Below are 20,211 nucleotides of genomic sequence, written 5' to 3' on the forward strand. Positions count from 1 at the left end.
TAAAACGGTGGATTTATTCTAGAAGGGACATGATGTAGGTCGTTTGGTGTCATAGAGAGCGAGCTTGATATGAATACAATATATAAGAAGCGGAAGTTGGGCTGTTTGTTGCAGTGTCAGTCCTTTATCCACTCGCTCATTGTGCCGGTTCACATCCACTCATTCAATTCTTCAAAATGGCCTGGTCAAAGTCATTCATTCTTTTGCTTGCTGCTTCAAGCATCGCTAACGTTCAGGCTGGGCCTTGTAAACCTCGTCGCTCGCCAACTTATAGTGTACCACCTTACAGTGTGCCTACATATCCTGTACCCCAGTCTTCTGCCACCAAGACTGGAACTCTCATTTCTTCAACTGCCACTGGTAGTTCTACTAGTTCTCATGGTCCAACTTTGGACTCAAGCACTGCATCTTCCACTCATTCCAAGACCTCTACTACTGAGTCTACTATCTCTATCAGTACTGGAAAGTCTTCAACAACTTCTCATGGATCTTGCATGAGCACCACAATTATACCATGCAGCACTTCTTCCTTGTCTTCTATATACTCTGTCACTACCACAACCAACAGTCACATCACAAAATCCAAGGACACTTCAATCACCACGAAGGAAACCTGTACCACAACAGAGGCCAAAACGTCTACTCTTTCAACAACTATCAGTGCTTCTAGCACAACCCACCAGACTTATACTACTACATCTACTCCATGTCCCAGCAGCACTCAAACTTCTACACTCTCTATAACTTCTGGGGCTTCGTCTACATCACATACTGAAACTAAAAATTCTGAGACTACGAGCGTGACCACCGCTTCATCGACTACAAAATCTTATTCAACAACGGAGTCGACTTCTTCGAACTCTCATAGCAGCTCAGCTACAGTGAGCACCACTGTCACACACGGCACCACAGCTTCTTCAAGCACTACGTCACAATCTTCTACTCTCAGCTCTACAGAAACTGAAAGTAGGACAACAGAAACAAGCAGTCAAACCTCCAAGACGGAGTCATCGGAAACAACATTCCCTTGCACCAGCTCCGAGAAATCTAAAGCATCCTCAGCTACAAGTGAGGTTTCTTCCACTACAGGGAGCTCATCTACATATGAGACATCTAAGACAACAGAATCTTCGGGAACTACTTCGCCTTGCTCAATTTCTGATATGTCAACGTCATCTGGAAGCTCTACAGCCTCTACTAGCGGGACTACAACTTCCGAGTCTTCTTTTATGTCTGAGAGCTCAACTTCTTCGGTGCCTTGCACATCCTCTACAATATCGTCTGAGTCTTTCGCCAGTTCAACAAGCGAGACAAGTAGTTCCGCAGTTTCAACTTCCACCCCCAGCACAACCTCAACAGTATCATACGAGACCTCTTCCACTTGGACATCAAGTGAGACTAGCACTTCTGCTACTTCAACCTCTCAGTCTTCAGGGTCAACTACATCTGAAGCTTCCTCTACCACCACTCCGTGCGAGACTTCTTCTTCCACTTTATCCAGCACAACATCTCATCCCGGGTCACCTAGCACTACAACACCTTGCGAAACTACCACAACGTCGGATTCATCAATCACATCTCATGCGTCATCGACATCATCACCCTGCTCTACTTCCACGATCAGCTCTGAGTTTTCATCAAGCTTATCAACATCTGCATCTTCTACCACCCCATGCACCATCTCAACCAGCACATCGCCAACTTCCACTCCATGCACCACATCGTCTCCTACAACATTCTCAAGCACGACATCCACCAAGTGCTCAACAACCACATCCCCTCCCCCGCGCCCAACTTGCTTCCGCTACACCATTCGCAACGACCCGCCCAGCCCCGCAGACTGCGGTCATACTGGCCATCGCAACGGCAAGAAAGCAAAAGTTCTTGGGTACGGTGACTCAGACAGTGTCGAGGCGTGTGGAGAGAGCTGCGCTAAGTTTGATGGGTGCAAGGCTGTTGTTTACGGTTACAGAGAGCATGACTTGAACCAGCCTTTCTGTGAGTTTGTTGATGCGGTTCAGGGGCGTGATGACGAGGATGATACACCTTGGCAGTGGTATGATTTGTCTTGCTTTAACCCGGACTGTCTGCCTCCGAACGAATGTGGTTATTAGGTGCAAGAGCCATAGATAAAGCTCTTGAGGGTTGGGTTTTTTATATTTAGGCGAGGCGTTTTGTATTTTGTATATACCACCTGAGTTACTAGCACACTTTTTTCTATAAAGATCCCGTTGCGCAAGCGATTCTTATTCTCCATAATGTCACTTTGCCTATCCATAGGTACACACCTAAGTCAATCCAACCTATTTTCAGTGGAACTTCCCTAATCGAGGTCCAAAATACTCTCCAGGAGTAACTGTCTTGAGAAGACACGACTGAGTTCCATCGCATCCCTCGAACGGGGTTTTATTTCCCCACCAGTCTAGATTGATATCGTTATATTGTAAAGCAAAGAATATGATCAGCGCCGATAGAGCAACGCCAACCGAGAAAGCTGCCGAAAGTATGTAGTTGTACTGTTTGTTGTTAGGATATCACTGCATAAGCTGCTCAGTAAACTTACCTTTGCCCAGAAAGCGAGATATCGCTTCTTAATGTACATCCAAGAGAACCAGCCAATCGGCACAGCTGGCCAAATGTAGCTGATGTTATATGGCGCCCAAACCATACCGCCTCCAAGGAAAACAACAGGATGAGTGCTTCGAATGATTTTGTTATTTGGGTACTGTCTCCCAAGCCACCAAAACAGCAGAACCAAAGCGACACCAAAGGGAAAGCCTACCAGGGTCTCGACATACTGACCTCCAGGGCCAAAGAGCTTCTTAGGCCCGATAGTTCCCCAAAGCACAGCAGCTGTGAAGAAATTGTTCAGACCAGGGCACGTGAAGCGATAAGGCGCATTTGGCGTACACACACCCTCCAAGTGAATCTGATACTGAAGTACACCGACAGAAACGAATGTGGAAACAAGCGTCGGTACCATCTGCGCCCAGAAAGTGAAGCGTGGAGGTATCTTCATATAGTGTGCCAACTTCAAATCTGCACTGAAGTATATGGCTTGGGCGCAAGTCGTGTATCCAAATGTCTTGAAGAAGCACAATGCAATGGCGTTTCCTTCGGCAAAGGAGCCCCCGAGAAACTCGGCTATCACGCTGAGCGGGACGGCAATGCCTGTGGTCGCTGATATGATGCCAATTGGTACAACAAAGATGAGACTCAGAACGATGCCAAAGGGTACAACTGCTGGTGTAGTGTGTGTAGGCCATTGAGAAATGCCGACGATTCCAATGATGAAGGCCAACACAAGACATACCAAGTACCACCATTCGGGGACTTCGCGATATGTCTTCATAAGACGATTGTGCGCATCTGACACTTGCCCATCTTCTGTGTTCTCCTTCTTAGAAGGTCGAAAGCTGTTGATGAAGCTCTTGAAACCTAACGCTATTTGATGGTGGTGATAAAGCGCACCATAAGTGAGAGCAGCCGTGTACATGGCGAAAAACATCATGTATGATCCGAGATGAGCCGCTGTGAGAAACGCAGGCGAGTATGCCTCGTATCTCTCGGGATCAAATATCCCACGCTCATCTATAATAGCTGAGACATTGTAAAGTCCACCGAAATGATCGAATGCACGGTTTGAGTTGACAGGGAGATAAGATGTGTAGTAGCCGTTTCCGTAGTAGACTCCTAGAATGACAAAAAAGGACAGCATTGTACCGCAGAACAGGTTGAAGGTGGTAAAGAATGGGACCATGAGCGGGTCACAGCCCATCGTGACAATATTCCAGTCGAACGTCGGGAAGGGATTGAGACCGAGACCTGTGTGTCCCCCAGTTATAGTTGCTAGATCGCGGTTGTTCGGGGATATCCAAGTCATCCAACTGAACCAAGTCAGGCCCGTGAATAGATAATTCGGAAGCCAAAAGTAAGCAAACATCGCTCCAAACGCAATGCTGAAGAATTTGAAGCGGGATGTGTTCCAGATCTTCTTGAGCGGGCCAGGAACGGGCATGTCGGCTTCGTCGTGCAATGCCGTATTTAAAGCGATACACACCAATGTTGTTGGCCATAGACAATATGACGGATATACGAGAAAGCGTCTACAGATACCAGCAAGGCCATAACCGATGAACTTAGAGGAAAGACCTAGCAAGATCTGGTATCCGATACTTATTGCGTAAGGCTGATTGAAGTAGAATGGAAGATACTGTATCCAAACGATGTAATTTGTATACGGTGTCCCCATCGATATACTTGACATGATGGTAATCAGCATATGTTCTTTCTTATTAAAGGGCCCAGGATTAAGACTGTGCCGTACACCAAACACAGTGACACCAATATCAGGAAGAATCTTCTCGAGAAACTTCCCAAAGGGATAGGCCAAGAGTTGAGGAACAACAGTGTTGACACTGATCATTGGTTGACGGATCTCGAAGAAGCTGTTGATGAAGGACACAGCACATGAGAAGCTGAGGCCCACGAACCAAGCACGGATCGTGGAGCACGGCATGCTGGGGTCATCGCGGTTACTGACTATTGCTCTGACTTCAGCATATGGTGAGTTGTGTGTGATGAGTGCTGCTTCGATCTTGATTTCTTGGATCAGAGCTTCGTGACGCTCTGGATATTGTAGGATATCATCGATATCTGTTCGATATGAGTACGCGATCGTCAAATACTTATAGGGTGCCATACTCAGGAATACTTCAATTTTCTCAATGACAGAAAGGGGAAAGTTGGGATCTCTTTTATGAAGCTTATATATTTTCTTCATCGTCTAGAAGCTGTTAGGTTCCCATCAAGCCTAAACAGATATCCAAACGTACTTTGTGAACATCTTCGAGAGATGAAGTAGACGCAACCTCCCGTGCTTCGAGCAAATCATCTTGAGTTACGTCGAGATCTCTCTCAAAACCACGCTCATACCCAATCGACTCTTGAGAATCGGGAGACTGGCTACCACAGGACTGTATACAATGTGAGAACGGCGCAAACATATTGGCATTGAAGCTCAGATACTGACCGTTTCTGTTAACTCAACCTCCGGTGTCCTTGACGGACTTTTCAACCCCTGGATCATCTTCACCATTGGCACAAAACATTAATAATGATTTACATAAACACTGCAAATTCGAGTATATTCTTTGGCAGAGTTGGCAGAGTTGGCAGCGTCTGCTTAAGGTTGAGGAAGCCGAACTAACTATGGCGGATATAAGTCGAGTGCCGGCATGCGTTTATTGCTGTAACACGAGCCTGGAGGATGACGTCCAGCTCTACCTCAAGAGGTGAAAGAAACGCCTTGCATAGATTGGACGCCGAAGGATATCGCCAAGAAATAAGACACCAATGAACCGCTAGCCCATAAGCTTAAACCGGTGATCACAGGGCTTAGCCACCATGCTTATCTCGGCTTGACCGGTGGGCGATACAATGCAGCTGTCCATCCATTGCAATAAGGCTTACTGCATCTTGACGTGATTTGACTAAGCTCAGTGCCATTATTAACGTTGATAAATGATCTACTGTTTCACAAGTCTCCAAGTTTGCCACTTGACTTGTTAAGTCTGAATAAACGCATTCAACATGCATTGGTCAGCCCTATTAACATATTCTACCTCAACACCAATTATTCGTTTACTACGAAGTTTAAAGTAGCGACCAAGACTTCCTGGGCACACGATATTCTCTTCTGACATGTGATTCATCTGTTTGACAGACAGATGGCGGGACCTCTGGCAACGAAACGGAGTAACGCATCAACTTCAACGGGTTTGCACGTCCAGTGGCAAGAGTTTCCTACGTACAGAGCTTATGTTGATCATGGACACGGACTATGTTATGAAAGCACTTTCACATGTAAAGACACAATATTCGATAGAAACAATTTGATTAACTGATTGAATGAGAATCAATGAAACCTGATTAAAACACAATAACAAACCAACGGAATCCCGTGTTGGCAAAAGAAAGAAATTCCACTTTTAATCCATTATTGCATACCGGTTTGCGCAAGAGCGATCCTCTTCCAGTGATCGCGCTCAGCTTCCAGCTTAGCAATCTTTTCCTCAAGTTCTTCTAACTTCGCAGCCTTTCGCTCACGAGACTTTCGTGCTGCAAGAGTGTTGCGAGCACGCTTCATGGCGACGATGTCGCTAGGATCATCGATAACGATAGGGGGCAGAGGCTTGTCACGCTTGCGGGCGTTCACACCAGCCACAGAAGAGTGACGAGTGGAAGGAGATGTACCCGACTTACGGCGACTAGGAGCAGAAGACTGGTTGTCTGAGTCGACTTCATCAGACTTAAGCTCCGGTGAGTTCTCAACGCTAGTTGGTTGAGCAGGAGCAACATTGTTGTCCTGGGGGAACAAGGGAAACCAAGGGTCTGCAGCACCGTCGAAATCGGCACTGCCAAAGTTTGGAGACACATCGTATCCATCGAACTCAGGGGACTCGTTGTAGATAGATGGTGAAGTCAAGGCCGTCAGAGCTGACGAGTTAGGTGCAGACATGAAAGAATCATGAGCAAAAAGATCTTGGGGCGAGATAGTCGCCAGATTGCCAATAGAGCTGGAAGAGCTGCCGCCAAAGTCAAAGACAGAGGGGACAGCAGGTGAAGAGAAAGCCGTATTGGCCCCGCCGTCGAAGGCGGTAAACTCCTCAGGAAGTTCGACGTCTGATATCGGTGAGCTAGTGGTACTACAAGTCAGATCACGGGTGCACAAACCTGCAGCGTTCATCATCTTGGCGGTTTGTCGCGGGACACTTCCTGTACTCTGAGAAAAGAGAGGAACTGGAGGCCTAGCAGGACGATTCTGCTTATTCAAAGCGGTAGATGACGATGGAGCCGAAGAGGCGTAAAACTGATTCGTAGGACGGTTTACAGGAGACGAAGAATGACCAAAAGCCTGGAGCAACTGGGCGACTCGTTGATTCTGTGCAGCAGGGGAGACAGGCTGTTGGTGACGATTGTGCAGATGAGACGAGTGACGACGCTGAGATTGCAGCGAGGTAGTTGACCGATTAGGGGGCTGAGGTTGATCGAACAAGACAAAGTCCTGTTGTGGTGATTCGGGACTCTGTAACTGTTGCGCGGATTGTGCCGGCAGGCTGGAATTCGTGGAGGGAAGCCATGGTGACTGGGGATCCGTGGTGAAGACTGGGAAGTCTTGGACTGAAATGTTGGCGGTTGTGAGAGAACTTGAGCTGAAGCTATTCAAAGCAGGGCTAGAGTTCAGGTCGACCGTGAGGTGAGCTGAACGAGGTGGTTGAGTGGGGATTGATACGTTAAGGTCCTGGGACGTAATTTTGACGGAGGACTTGGGAATAACGGGGGAAGGGGTGGTTTAGAACATCTTGACGATCGCCTTAGGCGTGAAACTCTTGATGATATTGTATTGTGATGATGATTTGGGGGTGGAGAGAAAAGAGAAGAAGAAGAGGCCTGAGGACGGGAAGATGGAGACAATTTGTATTTCTCAGGCAGCAATCTGGCAAGGTTTGTGCGCTTTCGCTGTAGGTACAAGCCCGGAATAATGGGGCATGGTCTGACACTAACAATTTCTGCCTTGGGTGAAGAGGTCTCGCGTTAGCTGACAACTTGTGCCTTCAGGTACTGCTCCAAAAGCGCGCCCTTCGGACAGACATGGGTCCGGGCAATGAGTCACACTTTTTTACGCCAACCTTATTAGGACTGGCCGATTTCTTGAGTGCAACCAATTCTGAGACGGCGCATCCTGCGTAAAGGCACCAAGCCTCCACCATAACTGGGACTACGACTGAGGTGCATTCTGCAACTGGTACAAGTTGGCAAGCCTCAAGGGGGCGCCTTCGGTGTGTTTGCTGTGCTCTGCCACTTCACCTGTGCCACTTCTCAGTCTCTTCCCCGTCTTTTGGCTGTCCTGCTGTGTTGCGTTGCCTGGCTAGAGTGTGGCAGAAAACTTCAGACTTAAGTTCAAAGTGACAAAAAGGCTTAGACAATATTTTAAAATCTTTAGGTAGTTTATGATGAACTTAGCTTCCTCTTTGACCAGTTTATTTTCTCACCTTGATGCTAGGTCATAAGTCTTCTGGCGCCCAGAGACCTGGATGCATACTGGCGCAGGCTTGAACTAACGAATGCCCCCCCGTAAGCAACAAGCAGTGCCCCTGCATCCAAAGCCCCAATTGGCCGAATTACTTTTCTGCCCTGTTGGCTTGAATGGCTTCTACCAATCAGCGTCTAAGAACGGGTACCGAAGCCGCCATCACAAAGTTCAGACGTCCACGACACATGAACATTGTTGCAACAGCGAAGCTTACGAGGACGATGATGAAGAGGACAACGAATCCTCTTTCAGGGGCACTCGACTCGACGCAGCCGCGCATTCATTCATGCATCTCTAATTAGTCCATTCCATTTTGGTGTCTCAGAACTCTCATTCCGCCTTCGAGTCTGCCTCCGGCACGTCCATCCATACAGCCATGCATCGCTGCGATGATCGGTTGAAAAAAATGTTGGCGGCTTTTTTTCCCTCATCAATTTCCCGAGATTTCAGTCGCAACCGTCCTAGCCGGCCACAATACAGTAAGTGAAATGAGAAAGTGACGCATGTTTCAAATATATCACACTGTGCCTGAAGAAATGCGTCTTTTCTTCCATGTTAGTCGCGGCATCGCGATTCGTATCTGAGCCAGGGAGGCGGCCCTAACCTCGAACCATCGATAAGCCAACATTTTGCCTGCATGGGCTGAGATCGAAGGATTCAGCCCACTCGTATTACTATTCTGCCTTTCCACAGTGCATACATGGGATTCATGGGAATGTCCTAGAATTCGCTTTCTTTTCTGCGTATCCGTGTCAGGTTCCTGGTTCTGGCAACACCCTCATTGAAGTGTAAACCATTGGATCCTATCACAGGCTAAGACGCTGCGCAAAGCTAGTCTAAACAAGAAGTGGATGGTACTCTTATTTCTTACCAAGCATCTTGAGCCTTTTTCAAGGTTGTTCATGTACTTCGGATGCGCAAATGTCGACTCAATTCGTATAAGCTTCTTGGCTTGGTGTTTTGCGGAGCCACCATTTTGGGATATCGCTCGATGTCGTTGATGTCTAATTCCGTTATACGGAATTCCCTCCTCATATTCCAACCTCCAATACTTGATTCCTCAGCTGAACACCAGCCATTAATTCCCTAGCCTATCCAAGAAGGAATCAGCCTGTTTCTTGGCCCTCCGTGCCGCCATATCCTCCCTCCGCTTCTCAATCTCCCGTCTCCTAGCCTCCTTCTGCTCCTCTCGGGCCCGACGCTGCTCTTCCGTCTTGCGGCGCTCTTCCGCGAGCCCCTCCATCTCCGCCGTTCGAGTCTCTTCGTCCTTACTGAACTTGAAAAATCCCGTGCCTTTCGTGCGGATCTCCCAGTCTGCGTCGTAGTGCTGCGCTGGCGGCGGCGTTGCGCTACGGTCTCGCTTCCGCGCCAGTTCCTGCATCTTCTCCGGGTCATCGGGATTGAAGGCCATCGATTGAATCGCGTCGCCAATGATGAGATTGCTGGGCGCTGCTGGCCTTGCAGACATGCGCTCAAGCTCTTCGGCTCCTAGTAGACCTCGGCGCGCTCTGCGCTCCAATCTGTCCTTCTCTGCTTTGGTAACTTTTCGTAGACGACCAAACTCATCTTCATATTCAACCATCTCGCCGCTGTCGTCGGCTCCGTCTTCATCGCTGCTTGTTTCATAATTTTCCTTCCCTTCTTCTCCTTCTGCCCATTTGCGATCGAAATCTATCAGTGGCGCGGCTTCATTTTCTTTTGGGACGTAATCTCCTCGCTTCATCGCAGCGTATAGCCGTGCTTTTTCCTCCATTCTGCGCTTGGCTCGCGCCAACTCCTGAGTTTCCTCTTCTGTGCCAGTGATCTCCTTCAGCTCCAGCTTCTTTGATCCATGAGACTCTTTGCTTCGTTTAGGTTTTGTCCCTTTGAATATGTCTTCTTTGCCTTCCTTGCGCGGGCGTGCGCGACCAGCAGATGGTGCCCCTGATGAATTATTTGACATCAGTGATGTCAGTTGAGCAGTGAAGTCGAGCGAGCTTGTTAATGTTGCATCCCGCTTTTGCTTCTTGACTGGTCGCTGACCGTACAAATTCGGATCTTGGGGCATCTTGTTCAATTTGTTGTGTGGTTTGCGAATGTTCTTCTGGCTGATAATCGTTGATCATGAAGAAGAAAACAATGTTATCTCTGGCCCAAAATGAACGAGGCCCATCCATACTCAGCCTGAGGCAATCAAAGTTCAGTACTGAAGCAACAACTTTGACTTAATCAAAGTACTACACTTTAATTGATCTGCCATATATCCAGAGCTTTATTATCACTTATATGATCCTCTAACATGTCGATATCATGAACAAAGTGGGCTCATCAATTGGTTGCCCAATTGGTTGCTCTTGGGAAGTCTCCGATATTGTAGGGTAATCCACCGCGGGGTTATCTCGCATGCTCATATCACCGTCTTCAGTGCCCCGCCATCGGAGCTTGACTTTATTCCTTCACAAGCTTCGTCAACAGTTTCATAGTATAACAGCAACAATGGCCGCTCCCAAACAAGTTTTCATTGGAATTATCGGTAATCGAAACCCTCAAACTATAAACCACCACAAACTAACGATTGCCAACAACAGGCGCCGGAGGTGTCGGCAAGGCCTTCATCGACCAGCTCCAATCCCTCGCTGCTCGGAAGCCATCACCGAAGCTGAACCTCGCATACATTGCTACGAGCCGCAAAGCCCTCTTCAACGACGACTACTCTCCCATTAACCTCGGGAACGTCATCGACACACTTGGCTCCTCTACCAAGGCTCCTCTCGCTCTCCCTCAGGTCGTCGAGTACCTGGCCAAGGCTCCCGCCAAAAGCGTTCTTGTCGACAACACCAGCTCTCAGGATGTTGCGGAACTTTACCCTCTTGCTCTGAGCCGAGGCATCAGCATCGTTACACCCAACAAGAAGGCCTTCTCAGGCTCATACAAGTTGTGGCAGGACATCTTCTCAGCTGCCGAGTCCTCTGGAGCCCGTGTCTACCATGAGTCTTCCGTCGGTGCTGGTCTTCCCGTTATTTCCACCTTGAAGGACTTGGTCGAGACTGGTGACAAGGTTACCAAGATTGAGGGTGTCTTCAGCGGCACCATGTCCTTCCTCTTCAACTCTTTTGCGCCCACCGAGGGCCAGGGCGGCAAGTGGTCTGAGGAGGTCAAGAAGGCCAAGTCCTTGGGATACACTGAGCCTGACCCCCGAGATGACCTCAACGGTCTTGATGTCGCCCGTAAGCTGACTATCCTCGCCCGTCTGGCTGGCATCCCCGTTGAGTCCCCCACTTCTTTCCCCGTGCAGAGCCTCATTCCCAAGGAGCTCGAGTCTGTTTCCAGCGGCGACGAGTTCCTTGAGAAGCTCCCCGCCTTTGACTCTCAGATGGAGGAGACAAAGGCTGCCGCTGAGAAGGCTGGTAAGGTTGTCCGATTTGTTGGTAGCATTGATGCTGCTTCCAAGCAGGTTAAGGTTGGCCTGGAGCAGTTCGACCGCTCGCACCCCATTGCTGCTCTTAAGGGTAGTGATAACATTATCAGCTTCTACACTGAGAGATATGGAAGCAACCCTCTGATTGTCCAGGGTGCTGGTGCCGGAGGTGATGTGACCGCCATGGGAGTGACAGCTGATCTGATCAAGGTCCTGTCGCAAATTGCATAAAAGTCCATATTGAATAGCCAAAATAAAAGTTTTAAGTTTGAAGCCCCAAGAAGATTTCACGTATTTCCAGTTCGTTGTGTTCTATCATAATTAAAGTGACCCTTTGTCTATTCCTGTCGCTATTGCAGCAGCGTGTGGATTCGTAGTGACAATGCTATCGGGTTCGGAATCGACAATTGAAGGTGGGTTCTTGTTACTGATATTCCTCCACATCCAAAGGAAGAGGTCGAAGATCACGAGGAGAAGAACAGGTATGAATAGCATAAGACCAAGGCCGAGCTATCCGTAAATCAGTCACAAGCCCAGGGCAAACTCGGTCGATCATCACTTACACAGACAAGAGAGATCAGGTTAACGATAGAGGAGTACTCGGTCATCAAAGGACCAAAGAAGTTCCATGATGCGTCGGAGGACATCTGGGGCAATCTGGGTAGCGCTACAGCTTGCTTTGAAGTAAAAAAGCTCATGACTTGGAAACGTGTGATGTTGTGGATGGTAAAATCACAGATTCCGAGGCTGCCTTCAGGGATGGAGGTCGAAGCTCCATGACCAATGTCCAACGAACAGGGTTTATTTCCGTCACATAATTGGCATGTGCAAGGCCAATGCTCTGATCATTACACCGCCTGCCCAGTGTGGATCATTCTGCCACCCGCAAAGCTTCATTCGCATCAACTTCACAAATTATCACCAGAAATTGACAAGCACCAACTGAATAGCATCAACAGCCACCATGACAGCAGAGCTCACAAGTAAGCAAAAAGAGCGTGAGAGGGATCGCGCAAAGAGGACGAAAGATGGGGTCACTCAACTACCGCGCAAAAAGTTCTATCGCCAAAGAGCGCACGCAAATCCTTTCTCTGACCATATGCTAGAATAGTATGTGCTCTGGCTCATATCAATTGCATTGTATCTAACTTAACCTAGCCCCGAATCACCAGATGATATGGATTGGTCCTCATATTTTCCACACTATGTCCAGGAGGGAACGCCAGAGGATCCCTCAAAGCCTCCTAAACTGACAAAAGATGTGGAAATTGTCGATATTGGCTGTGGATTTGGAGGTCTTCTCGTTGCTTTAGCACCCAAGTTACCCGATACTCTCACACTAGGTAAGTGGAACAAACTGACTTTGGGATAAGTGTGTACTAATTAAGATAGGCCTGGAAATCCGTACACAAGTAGCAGGCTACGTTCAAGAGCGTATAAAGGCATTGCGATCACAAAATTCAGACAACATGTATCAGAACGTGGGCTGCATCCGAGCAAACACTATGAAGTTCCTCCCAAATTTCTTCAAGAAGGCTCAACTATCCAAGATCTTCATCTGCTTCCCTGATCCTCACTTCAAGGCCAGGAAGCACAAGGCCAGAATTGTATCGACGACGTTGAACTCTGAGTACGCTTACGCGCTACGACCAGGAGGTATTGTGTATACCATCACCGATGTCGAGGACTTGCACTTGTGGATGGTTCAGCACCTTGAGGCTCATCCTGCTTTCGAGAGGATCTCGAAAGAGGAAGAAGAGGCGGATGAATGTGTCCAGGTCATGTCGACTGAGACTGAGGAGAGTAAGAAGGTTACGAGAAATAACGGACAGAAGTTTGTAGCGTTGTTCCGGAGGTTAGAGGATCCTCCGTGGTAGTTGAGAGTCAATGACAACTTTAATGCTATATCGTTTCACAAGACGCTTTAAATATCTCTTGAAACATTATGCGAACAATAATGTATGATGATCAGAAAGAATGCATGGTTGAGCTCCAATTCACTCGATGGACCTGCAGTATTCCGCTGGTAACTTCACAAGAAAGCACATGTAGATTTACTTAGAAAAATACAACACCATAACATTTGGACACTCTTGATATTGGATAGGTGATTATTTGTACCTGTAGGTAATGTCACTCGTCTCTGGCGGGTGCTGGCAAGGGTTCCTTGTCCCGCAGACCACCTTATTTTGACAGGGGTCCATCAAAATGACAGCATCCACTGTAATCGACAGCCACCTCACCTAACCTAACGGCACCTCCACTACCGAGCACCACCAACTTCACCACTTACATCCAATCCATCTTCGTTCAAGAATGTGGCTTTGAGGTCAACATCCTGGTGATGGCCCTCAAGCGTAGAGATGTCATTGTTGCTGGACTCGCCGCCTTCATAGCCTGGGGCTTTGCTGCCAGCTGGTCACCTGTCCTCCGCTGGGCAGGCCATGCCTTTGTTGCTGGCTCTCTTGTCACCCTCGTCGCCCTCTTAGCCGGTCTCTTTCTCGTATCACGACGGCCAAGCGATCGAATACTACAACCACACGGCGTTACTTTCCTCGATAAGAAGTCATGGCGACTAGAGGTGCAGGCACTGCGCCAGCGACAATCATATACTCCGACTCCAATAGACCCCGAATCACCCCGCGTTTCCGAAGCTATCGACAACTTACTTGGCCTTATAATCCGGGACTTTGTGAATAGCTGGTACTCGAATATTAGTCGCAACCCGTCCTTTTCGAACCAAGTCGATCAAGCGGTGCGACAGGCGTTGCTGAGCTTGACTGATTTCCTTCGTCATAAGGATCTGGCGGAGCTCGTCACTAGCCGTCTTGTTCCTCTCCTCACCGCCCACTTTCGAGACTTCTACGAAGCGGAGAAATCTGTACGGGGAAAGAAACTAAATCGTTCTGTAACTGAGTCCGAAGAGCTGGACCTAGCTATTGCTTCAAAATTTCGTGATGGACGCCTACATCCAGCTGCTTCTTTGTCGTTTCCCGACACAAAGATGGTCCAGCAGGACTATCTTAGGTCTCTTGTCGCAAAGGTTGTACCCCAAATACTGCCTGAGAACATGTTTTCCAGTCGAGCTGTATCGATTATTATTCGCGAAATTGTCGCTTGCGCCGTTCTGTTCCCTGTGATTCAACTTCTCTCTGAGCCCGACACTTGGAATCAACTGATGGAGAACATGGGCCGCTCAATGCTTCAGGATCGATCAACCGTGAGAAAGCTCCGAGCAGCTTTGGATCAGCATGCTCCTTCGACGCCCAAAGCCAGCAAATTAGCTTCCATGCCCAGAGTCGCTCCTGGAGACAGTGAGCGCAAGTTCGAGAAGTTTATCCGTGCTATTCGCAAGGTCAATAACCTATCAGACGCACGTCGTTTTCGTAGCGAAGTCGCTAGTCAACTCAAGAGGGATTCTCTTGAAGACAATCAAGACCAGGTTTATCTTCGTCGGTTGGAGATGGGAAAGAGGCTGCTAGACCAACGGGTTAATCATCTTGCTGCTGGTGGCGAACGTCGTCCACCTGGTCTCTTGCCATTGCCATCGACTTCTTCTTCGCAGTCCAAGCTAGAGAGTGCACCACTAGTAGATATTCTGCGAGATTCTTCAGCGCTTTCTTACTTTATGGAATACATGGATCGACAAAATCTCATGCCTCTGGTGCAGTTCTGGCTTGTCGTTGACGGATTTCGAAACCCTCTAGAAGATGATGGCCCAGATGACGAGCTGCCGTCAACCCTGCCAATGTGGACTGATGCCGACCGCCAGGATTTACAACAGATTAACCAGGCCTATCTTTCGAGGCCAGAGTTAAAGGTCCCGGATCATTCGAGGAATGAAGTCAAGGAGTTCATCAAGGCAGGAAAGTCAGCCACCCCGTTACAATACTATCGAGCGCGACGGGCTATCTTGAAGGCCCAGAGCGCCGTCCTAGAGGAAATGCGGTCGCGCTTCTTTCAAAGTTTCAAGAAGTCGGACCTCTTTTACAAATGTCTTGCAGCTGAAGAAGCAGCCAATATTCAGACTCTCAGATCGACACCACAGCCAGAAGCACAAGCACAGGCACAAGCACAAGCACAGGTATCAGCTGCCAACCGAGCGATCAAGACTTTGCCAGCAAAGCCAAGACCAGTATCGCGGCTGACACCTCAATTATCAAATGCTGGGAAACGTACAGGATCCGCGTCAGATCTTAAGTCTTTGACCTCCAACGGCAATGGACATGGACATCGAGCTAGGCGCTCATTAGACGAAGGCTCTTTGAATCCTCTATTCGATGACGATGACATTGATACCGATGGACTAGGGGATTCTGTGCAGAGTCTAGATCCAGATGCGAACAGCCAGCAAGTACCAGATACCCAAGTTGTCAAGGCAGTTGAACAGGCCTTTACCGATATTATGGAGGATGATCGTCCTCAAACTGCTGAAGCTCTTCGTGCCTCCCTTTTCGGCGGCCCTGGCGGTAGCAGTATTGGTGGTATTGATGATAATGCATCAAGTCTCTTCTCAGGCAATGATACCGAATCACATCGTGGTTCTCTGGATATGGGTGTTCGACCTGCCATGGCGAACAAGGAAGGCGAGAAACCAAGCCTTTCGTCACTTGGTCTCGTCAGTGCGGCTTCTCGAATCGGTGTTTTTGTGGATGACGATCTATTTGGCGATAATAACAAAGATCTTCCTGACGACGGTGATCCAGATGATGGGCCACTACCTGACGACGAGGATGAAGTGCATGAAGCAGCGCCAGGAGACCTTGGACTGGCAGAAGCCATCACTGCTCTTTCAAACGATATCGATCGCTTGGTGGCGCAGGAAGCGGTTGTGGAATCGTTGACGCGAAAGGCAGAGTTGACAAACAATACTGCCGAGCTGCGCATTCTTAGGAAGTCCAAAGCGTCTCTACAAAGGGAGATCAGGCGCAAGGAGCTCCAACGGCAGCAGTACGTGATCCAGGAGAGCGACAACAGTCTCTACGGCCGCTCAACCATCAAAATCAAGTCCATTCAAGTGGGAAGAGAGGAAGATGGTCGAGAGTTTGCGCTCTACGTCATTGAAGTCCAGAGAAATGCTGGAGAGCAGATGCCTGCGGCGTCATGGGTGATTTCGCGGCGATACAGCGAGTTCCACGAACTTCACCAAAAGCTGCGGTCCCGATACCCTTCAGTTCGGAATCTTGACTTTCCTCGGCGGCGCATGGTGATGAAATTCCAGAGCGAGTTTTTACGCAAAAGACGAACTGCCCTGGAGCAGTATCTACAAGACCTACTTCTCTTGCCAGAAGTTTGCCGCAGTCGAGAACTCAGAGCCTTCCTTTCTCAAAGCGTAATCACACAAGGCCAAGATATCTTGGATCGCGAAGACAAGAAAGACATGATGACTCGGTTGTATGATTCTGTTGCAGACGGAATGGATGACATCCTTGGAAATATTCCCGTCTTGGACCAGATATCTGAAGCTGGCCAGAATCTCATTGCAGCGGCTACTAACCAGCTCAACGCGGTTCCTCTTAATGTTAACGAAGATACGTTTCCAGCCGCTGAAGCTGAGGCAGAGTTGAATGCATTTGAGAATAAGGAACTTGAACCGTTCATCAAACCGATCTGCGACATCTTTCTTGAGATTTTTGAGCTCAACAAGGGAAACAATTGGCTCCGTGGCAGAGCTGTAGTAGTTGTTCTGCAACAACTTCTTGGTGGTACGATTGAGAGAAAAGTGCGAGACAATGTCAAGATGCTTGTTCAAGACGAAAACATTCTCAAATACATTGGATTGGTGCAGGACAGTCTGTGGCCTGGAGGCCAGTTACAACGAGATCGCAAGCCGCGAACAGCTGCCGAAAAGAAAAAGACACGAACCGAAGCGAGCTTGATGCTGGCCACATTGGTGCCAGATCTTGCAGGTAGTGTTGTTGGAAGAGTTAATGCTCAAACAGCCAGTCGTCGTATCTTTGCAACGTTGAACAACTCAAGGTTGAAGTAAGTCTTCGATTTTATCTATGAATCGTGTATGGGCTTAACTAACCGATCTGCAGTGCACACCTCGTATTTACTATGATTGATGAAATTGTCTCGGTCCTTTTCGAGGAACCGTAGGGTTATGGATAAAAGATCTTCTTATTCTTCTCCACAAAGCACATGATACAGGGCAAAGCACAGCACAGCAAGGCGTTGGGCGTCACTGACAAGGGAGTCAAGTTGGGCTGATACAATGATGATGACGATGATGCGGGATTGGGCGAAATGAATGACTTATGGTTTCGCAATGAAGAAGCCTCTTTTTTGAAGCTGCTTATTGATATAGATATCCATTCCATATGTAAGTTGCCGTTGATAGATGGCCATGAAGTAATAGTAATGACAATGGATGAATGGTTCTTGTACGAGGTAATCGGATCACGATTGGATCGTATTTACATGTGAGTTGCCAGTCTAGGTAGCTACAGCTACAGTAACGTTGTGTTATGTAGGCTTTAATGCAAGCGAAAGCGTTCGCATGTGACGCTAGCGAAGCAGCTTCTGCGCCCGAGATAGCGGGATCCGGGGCACCTTCTCGATCTGGCCATTCTGCCGTGTTTTGCCGCCTTTTGCCCCCAGCCTTTTCGTCGCGTTTAGGTGAGTCCTACCTTGCCTTAGTAACTAAGCTTGCGCCCATGTTCTCTTCTCCTCTCCACCAACGTCGCTTTTCATATCATCATCATCAGAGTCAATCCACGTCCAGAACCGCCACCTTTCAAAACCCCGCGTTTTGACTCTGACTCTTTTCTTGGTCCATCGCGTAACTGGCCCTGGACACCTAATCTGGAATATCCCTGGCTTTGACCTATATACGAATTCCTGCTCCTCCCTCCGTCTGGATCCCTCTCTTGCTTGACCCGACGACACTCCTCCCACCGGCAACATGACGGAGGTATCAGCCACCCGGCTGTACTTGGGAAACCTCCCTCGCAATGGTCCGGACTCATCGCCCTGACGCTCTCAGTCAAACCACTGACCTGCTGCCCAACAGCTACCAAATCCGATGTCGAGGCTCACTTCGCGACTCATGGTACCGGAGAAATCACCGAGGTGAAGCTCATGAATGGCTTCGGTTTCATCGAGTACAAGGACCCCATGGATGCCCGTGATGTTGTACCGGGTTAGTTATCCCCCCTTATCTTCTGTCTTGCGACGCGCTTGCTAATGATCCATCTAGCCTTCCGTATGTCACCACCGTAGACTCCTTCCCTCATCCCTGGCTAACATGCGACTTCGAAAGATGGCTCTGATTTTATGGGAGAACGACTCACTGTCCAGTTCGCCCGCGGTTCCCGGCATCGCGAGGGCGGTTTTGGCAACCATGAGCGCACCGCGCCACGGCCTCGTCGAACCCCTCACCGAATGCAGATTACGGGACTTCCAAACGATACCTCTTGGCAGGTCTGTTCAATCCTCCCCGTTGCTCATCGCTGGATTTCCTGGACCCTCCCCTTGTGATTTGCGCGCATCTCTGGTTTTTCTGGTTTCGACCCATTGGTACTACACCGGGACTAGGTTTAGGGGACAACTTCCACGGACCTCTCCACCCCCTCTCCTGGTTTTGCTCCTGGTTGTTGACTTGACGAACTGCACTATCATTTTGTGGATTACATGGACTTCCGGCGTTGCCTTTCCTGGACAGCAACTTACGTGGATTCTGGAAATAGGATCTTAAAGACTTTGCGCGCCAGTCTAGCTTGGACGTTGTCTATTCTGAAACTGGTCGCGACTCGAACGGCCGAGGGTGAGTAGTTTCTTGCACGTTATTCGTTTTAGTGGCTAATAAGGACCAGTTTCGTTGAATTCGAGAGTGCAGCAGACCTTAGAACGGCTGTTGAGAAGCTCGACGGTCGTGAATTCAAGGGCCAGCGAGTCCAATGCGTTGCTGACGTATGACAAGGAAGCCCCCTCTCTTGTAAGAACTCAAATCTGACTTGACCTTCTAGACTCAGCCGGATATGCCTCCTCGCGAGCGCGGTCGATCCCGCTCCCCAGGACGTCGACCTTATCCTCCTCCCGTGGACGACTACGATCGGCGTGGCCCTCCCCGCGGATATAGTCCACGCGGTGGTGGTTACGGTTACCGAGATCGTAGTCCTCGTCGCGATTACTATGATGATCGCGCCCGTTATCGATCTCCTCCTCGCCGTCCCATGGAAGACTATCCTCCCCCTCCCCCTCGCGGCCGCTACGATGATCCCTACCGCCGCGACTACCCTCCCCCGCCCGACCCCTATGCCAATGGGCGACCTCCTTATGACCGACCTCCTCGAGATTTCCCTCCACGAGAGGGCGGATACCCAAGAGATGGTGGTTATCCCCGAGACTATGATCGTGGTGGACGCTACTGGTAAATCCATATCCCATTACCGCTTTGGGCGCTTGCTTGGCGGGACTGTCCTTGACCGACGGTGCTAGATCTACTCTCAACCAAATGCGCTCAATGGCGTAAAACATTGACGACCAGTCATGAGGTAGGAAGGACAAGATTGAAACGATCAACAAGCAGATATGCGCATCAATGATTGACGACCGACTGGTGAATTCTCAACGAGCAAACACAAGTATGAGGGACATTAGGATGGCGTCAGGTGTAGGGCTTGGAGGACATTACGAGAGTTGACGGTTACCGGGAAAAGGCTACGGGCGCACTTGACTTGCATGTCTTGGGTAATATGAACTATAGTGTATGACT

At 48.9% G+C, this 20,211-nt stretch overlaps 7 protein-coding genes across 7 annotated transcripts; 3 read left to right on the forward strand and 4 right to left on the reverse strand.

The window, feature by feature from the left end:
- Nucleotides 1-128: 128 nt before the first annotated feature.
- Nucleotides 129-2,138, forward strand: BKA55DRAFT_560243 (uncharacterized protein). Its single transcript, XM_046192079.1, has one exon. It carries the CDS (start codon nt 177-179, stop codon nt 2,112-2,114), a length of 1,938 nt encoding a protein of 645 aa, XP_046052934.1. The 5' UTR covers nt 129-176; the 3' UTR covers nt 2,115-2,138.
- BKA55DRAFT_735279 (OPT oligopeptide transporter protein-domain-containing protein) lies at nt 2,139-5,321 on the reverse strand. The gene is made up of 5 exons (XM_046201295.1): nt 5,033-5,321; nt 4,836-4,976; nt 4,705-4,786; nt 2,564-4,656; nt 2,139-2,516 (listed from the first exon to the last, which is right to left on the reverse strand). Exons 1-5 carry the CDS (start codon nt 5,096-5,098, stop codon nt 2,310-2,312), a joined length of 2,589 nt encoding a protein of 862 aa, XP_046052935.1. The 5' UTR covers nt 5,099-5,321; the 3' UTR covers nt 2,139-2,309.
- A 677-nt stretch (nt 5,322-5,998) lies between these two features.
- BKA55DRAFT_536067 (uncharacterized protein) lies at nt 5,999-7,772 on the reverse strand (the record flags this gene model as incomplete). Its single annotated transcript, XM_046189776.1, has 3 exons — nt 5,999-6,684; nt 6,736-7,214; nt 7,654-7,772. 3 exons carry the CDS (start codon nt 7,770-7,772, stop codon nt 5,999-6,001), a joined length of 1,284 nt encoding a protein of 427 aa, XP_046052936.1.
- A 1,401-nt stretch (nt 7,773-9,173) lies between these two features.
- On the reverse strand, nt 9,174-10,142 carry BKA55DRAFT_505336 (uncharacterized protein; the record flags this gene model as incomplete). Its single annotated transcript, XM_046187179.1, has 1 exon — nt 9,174-10,142. One exon carries the CDS (start codon nt 10,140-10,142, stop codon nt 9,174-9,176), a length of 969 nt encoding a protein of 322 aa, XP_046052937.1.
- A 428-nt stretch (nt 10,143-10,570) lies between these two features.
- On the forward strand, nt 10,571-11,723 carry BKA55DRAFT_504967 (homoserine dehydrogenase-domain-containing protein; the record flags this gene model as incomplete). The annotated part of the gene is made up of 2 exons (XM_046187148.1): nt 10,571-10,607; nt 10,663-11,723. 2 exons carry the CDS (start codon nt 10,571-10,573, stop codon nt 11,721-11,723), a joined length of 1,098 nt encoding a protein of 365 aa, XP_046052938.1.
- Nucleotides 11,724-11,813: 90 nt separating this feature from the next.
- On the reverse strand, nt 11,814-12,139 carry BKA55DRAFT_686639 (uncharacterized protein; the record flags this gene model as incomplete). The annotated part of the gene is made up of 2 exons (XM_046198960.1): nt 11,814-12,002; nt 12,056-12,139. 2 exons carry the CDS (start codon nt 12,137-12,139, stop codon nt 11,814-11,816), a joined length of 273 nt encoding a protein of 90 aa, XP_046052939.1.
- Nucleotides 12,140-12,456: 317 nt separating this feature from the next.
- BKA55DRAFT_504497 (PXA domain-containing protein) lies at nt 12,457-19,870 on the forward strand (the record flags this gene model as incomplete). Its single annotated transcript, XM_046187101.1, has 10 exons — nt 12,457-12,602; nt 12,651-12,835; nt 12,885-13,347; nt 13,764-17,477; nt 17,534-17,590; nt 18,416-18,636; nt 18,757-18,917; nt 19,184-19,260; nt 19,310-19,406; nt 19,463-19,870. The coding sequence occupies 10 exons, from the start codon at nt 12,457-12,459 to the stop codon at nt 19,868-19,870; spliced, it is 5,529 nt and encodes a 1,842-aa protein (XP_046052940.1).
- Between the last annotated feature and the right edge of the window lie 341 nt (nt 19,871-20,211).

The sequence above is a fragment of the Fusarium redolens genome (genome assembly GCF_020744475.1).
Source record: "Fusarium redolens strain MPI-CAGE-AT-0023 chromosome Unknown BKA55scaffold_4, whole genome shotgun sequence".
Classification (NCBI taxonomy): Eukaryota; Fungi; Ascomycota; class Sordariomycetes; order Hypocreales; family Nectriaceae; genus Fusarium; species Fusarium redolens.

What these genes read in the sequence shown, in the direction of transcription:
- BKA55DRAFT_560243 (XM_046192079.1), top strand. Translation starts at nt 177, where the DNA reads ATGGCCTGGTCAAAGTCATTCATTCTTTTGCTTGCTGCTTCAAGCATC.
- BKA55DRAFT_735279 (XM_046201295.1), bottom strand. Translation starts at nt 5,098, where the DNA reads ATGGTGAAGATGATCCAGGGGTTGAAAAGTCCGTCAAGGACACCGGAG. An exon ending in CTCTCGAAGATGTTCACAAA is followed by an intron (nt 4,787 to 4,835) that starts GTACGTTTGGAT and finishes AACAGCTTCTAG; the next exon opens with ACGATGAAGAAAATATATAA. An exon ending in ATCTCGCTTTCTGGGCAAAG is followed by an intron (nt 2,517 to 2,563) that starts GTAAGTTTACTG and finishes AACAACAAACAG; the next exon opens with TACAACTACATACTTTCGGC.